At 40.4% G+C, this 4725-nt stretch overlaps 1 protein-coding gene across 3 annotated transcripts in view; it reads left to right on the plus strand.

Annotated features, from left to right (window-relative positions):
- The window catches only part of grb10b (growth factor receptor-bound protein 10b), a 64889-nt gene that overhangs the window by 30156 nt on the left and 30008 nt on the right, over window positions 1-4725 (plus strand). For all 3 annotated transcript variants that reach the window (XM_005949605.3, XM_005949603.3, XM_005949604.3), the window contains exon 5: window positions 1742-1886. In XM_005949605.3, the coding sequence (XP_005949667.1) occupies window positions 1742-1886 (145 nt within the window). The remainder of the gene's footprint in view (window positions 1-1741; window positions 1887-4725) is intronic.

A 4725-nucleotide genomic window follows, 5' to 3' on the forward strand; every position in this document is an offset into this window, starting at 1 on the left:
CCCCCCCCCCCTCAATTCTACATGGCCAAAGTTTCAAATTAGGTCAGTGTAAGTCGTTGTAATCTTCATAAGCCAAAGGCTCAAGCTTCAGACTGCTCTAAATATTTGGTTTTCCACAGTGACGGCAGAAGCAGAAACTCCATGTACCTCCTGTTCAAAACTTTTGTGTGTGAGGCACAGCCAATCAGATCAGAGTTGGCTTTACAGAAGGGGAGAGGGTGCTAAAAATGCTTGTTTGAGGCAGTAGATGAACTGAGGGGCTTTAGTAAGTACCAGGATAAGAGGAGTAAGCATGCTTTTAGTCTGTGATGTGTGCAAAGTAACTTGGTAGTATTCAAAGTTAAATGTGGAGCTGGATGGGAGTTCAGGCTCCATTTAATCTGAGACATTAGGTTTCAGTATATGTTACACCATCTTTGGGCATCTCATTCATCCTCTGTTAACTGTCAAGACATGTGCAATCATCGCCCTAAAATAAGTAAATTTAAAAAAATGCTAAAAACAACAGGGCTATAACTGCTCGTGCACCCACAGAATCAGCAAAAGTGTGGTAGTAACTTCAGCCACAAACTTCTTTCAGCCTCGTATTATGCGTTTGCCACATGCGTAGCCGCACAGCAAGACTTCAAACCCTTTTTTCTCTCCAAATTTCAAAAGAGAATTTTCACTGTACACCATCATCCCTCCACACCCACTCGATAATTGAGCATAACGGTTCCTCCTGGCTCCCGATCTGTAACCCCTGTATGACCCGTTCCTCCCTTTCACTCCTCTTTTACATCAGCCTGCAAAGGCGAGAAGAAGATTCTCATTTATTTAAGTACCATGTGCATATGTCTCTTTCAAATTAAACCGTGCTAACCCGCATCCTCCTCGAGGCTGCACTCATACACGCTGGGAGAATAGAAGTATAGCTGCGTGCATGCACCGCAGAGCTGGTGTCAGCGCACATTACTCGCCTTTGGACTATGTGACAATAACACAGGAGGGGAGCATCAGGTAATGGAGTATTCTGTCTTATGAGCGCTCTTTTTCAAACGCACAGAAGCAGGCCCTGAAGTTCTTATTATTCAGGACTGACCTCTAGATAACCCTGTTCTCCGGCTCAGATGGGACAACATCAAAAGGCCCGTTCCCTTTTGAACTCGCTGGGTTCTTCGGAGCGACAGAGCTCGACTGAGGAAGAGAAACGGAGGCTAAGCAGTCTTCCACACATTTATTTATTTGTAGTTATTAAGCTGGGATTCCACAAACAGACTTGCCAATTTAAAAAATACTGAAAGTAATGGTTGATTGGCTGTCCGATAATAATTTGAGTCTTACACTGCATGTGCCAAATTTATGTATTTAAAAAAAGAGAAATCTGCTTTAAAGCGATGTCTTGATTCGTCATTGATGTATTATTAATTGAAAAAAATTAACTAGCTGGCTGGGGTGGCTCTGTGATTTCCACTTGCTTCGAGACTGTTCATTACGAGCAGATCAGACAGAAACGGGCATGAGGCTGAATACTGTACAGCAGAACTTTATTAATTCTAGCCGCCTTTCCTGCACGTATTTCACAGCTGTCAGCAGCTCTGTTTTAAAGTTTGCTTCTAAAAAGGCTGTTCCAGGTCATGGACTTGGACTAAAGTTTGTTTTTTGGTTTTTTGTAACCATAATAATAAACATAAGCTTAAACCAAAAGACATGCTCTGTTCATCAAACCACTTTACACGTCTTTATCCGCCTCTTTCTTCAGGAGATTGCAGGAGCAGGAGCAGCAGCTGAGGACGTCATCTCTCCCGGCCATCCCCAACCCTTTCCCTGAGCTCTGCAGTCCAGCTAGCTCACCTGTCCTCAGTCCTGGGTCTCTACCACCTGGGGAACCTTCCTCGGGCAAATATGTAAGTAAAATTCACAAGTTTTTTTTTTTTTGCCTCTTTTTCACCAGTTTCCGCCACTTAAAAAACAAAACAAAAAAAAAAACAAGTATCCATAACTCGAAGTTTCGAAATATTTTGTTGAAATTTCGACTTATTAACTCGAAATTTGGAGAAACATAACTCAAAATTTCGAGTTACTTTTCTCGAGTTAGCTCTGCCAATCATTAAGCTACGTGAATGAGGTCACTTTCTTGTTACCCGGAAGCATATGGCGCAGAGTAACGCGCACTAAAAACCGCATCGCAACAAATTGGCGCTTTCGTGTGCACGTTTGCTGATAGCGACGTCATGTGATTCAGCTAATAACACAAGGATTGCATTATGTTTGAAGCCACGCTGAAAATACTCAGCAATCTGTGGATTCATGACTAGATATAATACTGGTAGCTTAGCTGTAGCATTTGTAGCTCAGGGCTTCAGCTTCCGGGTAACAAGGAAATGACGTCATTCACGTAGATTACTGATTGGCAGCGCTAACTCGAAATTTCAAGTTATGGATCCTTTTTTTTTTTTGTGGCGGAAACGGGCTTCCATACTTTACATGTTAATCTCTTTCCGTTTGGATGTGTTGGATCAAAAACATTTTTTGTCTTATTGTTTGGGAGAGCATGGAAGACTTTTTTTTCCCCTCTTGGAAGAACTGGATGTGACACATTCACAGACCCTTGATTTATTTTCATGTTGTTGACTGAAGCACATTCGACTCAAAGTGCTGTATTTGTTTTGAAGGATGCAGATTTTAAATATTGTGAATCATCTGTATGCTAGCCATGTCAAACATTTGGGAAAGTCTCCTGGCTCACATCTGCCCCGTGTTTTGCTCGTCTGAGGCATGTTTATTGCTTGCATGTGATGACACTGTACTGTACAGTGCACATGCTTTCAAGAGGGTTTGCGGCTTGATTTAAGGAAAATAGTGAGATGTGGACTGGAAGCGTTTGTGTGTACGTGTGTGTTTGTTTGTGAGCATGTGTACCTGCACACATGGCTGAATGTTGGCATGTGTGTTTGTTATGTGCTGACAAAGATTTAGGGACTCTTCTGTCTATTCCTGGAAGCTGGAGTCTCTCTATTAACAAGGTTAATGATCTTCATATGGAACCAGCCAACACTGGTTACAGTAACATAGCAGTTTACAGTAATATGGGGGTGGACTATTTCTCATAAATACTCTGGCTGCAGCTCCTGCCTGTTCTGGTACGAGATCACAGACTCTAGTTCCAGCTGAGTCGTTCTGAGCCCTCCCTCAAAAAACAAAAGTTGTGTGGAAACGTTCTGAGCTTGAAATCCTAGATGTGCCATAAATCCAGGTACCTTGTGAGGCAGCTGGATTCTCATGAGATCTGCAAGATTACGTCTTGCCCAGTGTGTAGCATATGTGCTTGTGAGTGAACCACAGTTGAGTTCCCTGGCATCCACGGCTGTGGTTTTGTTTTGTTTTTCTTTTTTGTCTTTTTTGTCTTTTTTGTCTTTTTTTTGGTGTGACGACAGTCAAAAAGGAAACAAGCTGGACTGGTGTATACTGCGCTCTAGCATCAGCTATAGCAGAGTTTCTCTGTTTTTGTAATAGACAAACAAAAAAGTGTCTTTCCCATAACTGGTTTTGAAAGAAGTTGAATTTATCGTCTGTTTTCACTGATACATTTTATCTAATTAGTTTTAAATTATAAAAAAATGTTTTGTTTTATTTTTTTTGTCTGGCTTTTTCAAAACTGTTCCAGGCACTGCTTGCCAAGCTCATCAGGTATCAAACACACCTTGGTAAATCATCGGTCATGCGGTTAAAAAGATTAATGTCTCACGAGGACTTTGAGTTTCAGATTAAATTGCTAACTGTGCAAACATTTTGTCTGTATGTTAGTAAAGCAGGCGTATTGGGTAAATATTCGAAACCACTTTATTATAGTGGGTGACTCACTCTGCATGTGAATGTTTTTGATGTTTTTTGTTTTTAATTCCCACAGAGCGTGTTAAAAATACACATATTAAATTAAATATTCTATGCAGAGTGTAAAGTGCGGTCTTGGGGAATGTGGAGAGGAACTGGAGTTGTTACAAACCAACAGTTTCCACTAACATTGAAGCAGAGCTGCGGTGATCTGATGTGTTGTTTGTGCCGAGCATTGTAACAAGCAATGATTTAATAAAGCAGCAAAAGATGAAAGCCTGACTGATTATTAGACTTTTTTTGTATTTTATTATTATTATTTTTTTTTATTATTAGACTTTTAAGGCATAGACCAATATTTGGTGGTGTGTGGTTTTGTTTTGTTTTTGTTTTTTTTCTCCTCTCCAATATTCAGATACATCTGGCAGCATTTAGTTTTTCCCAACACAGCTGGACATAAACTGGGCTGGGGTTGTCTTTGTAGGAGAGGAAATTGTTGAATGCCTCAGGTGGACAAACTCTATTTCCACACCCATAACATGGTTGAAGGGTCGTCTTTACTTTTAATCTTTTAAATTGTAATTTACCGACTGTAATTGCTGCTGTGATTCATTAGCAAATGGCTAATTACCAGCTGATGATATTGGCCCTATGATAAATCAGTCTGGCTCCTATTACTGTTGTTCTGTATATGACAACTCCAAGCTAACGTTTTGTTTACATCTTTCACGCGCTGTGTAAACATTTAATTTCATCATGAAGTGTTTGTCTTGTGAGACTGGTTTGATTTTAATTATGAGAGATCTGTTTGCCAGTCATAATTGAAGGTTAGCATGATGTGCTGAATCTCTGCTATACATATACTGAGACTGTAATAAACCTTGAACATACCCATAAAGATAAACAGCCCCC

This window comes from Haplochromis burtoni, unplaced genomic scaffold (genome assembly GCF_018398535.1).
Source record: "Haplochromis burtoni strain Fernald_Lab_line unplaced genomic scaffold, NCSU_Asbu1 Contig_683, whole genome shotgun sequence".
NCBI classification, from domain to species: Eukaryota; Metazoa; Chordata; class Actinopteri; order Cichliformes; family Cichlidae; genus Haplochromis; species Haplochromis burtoni.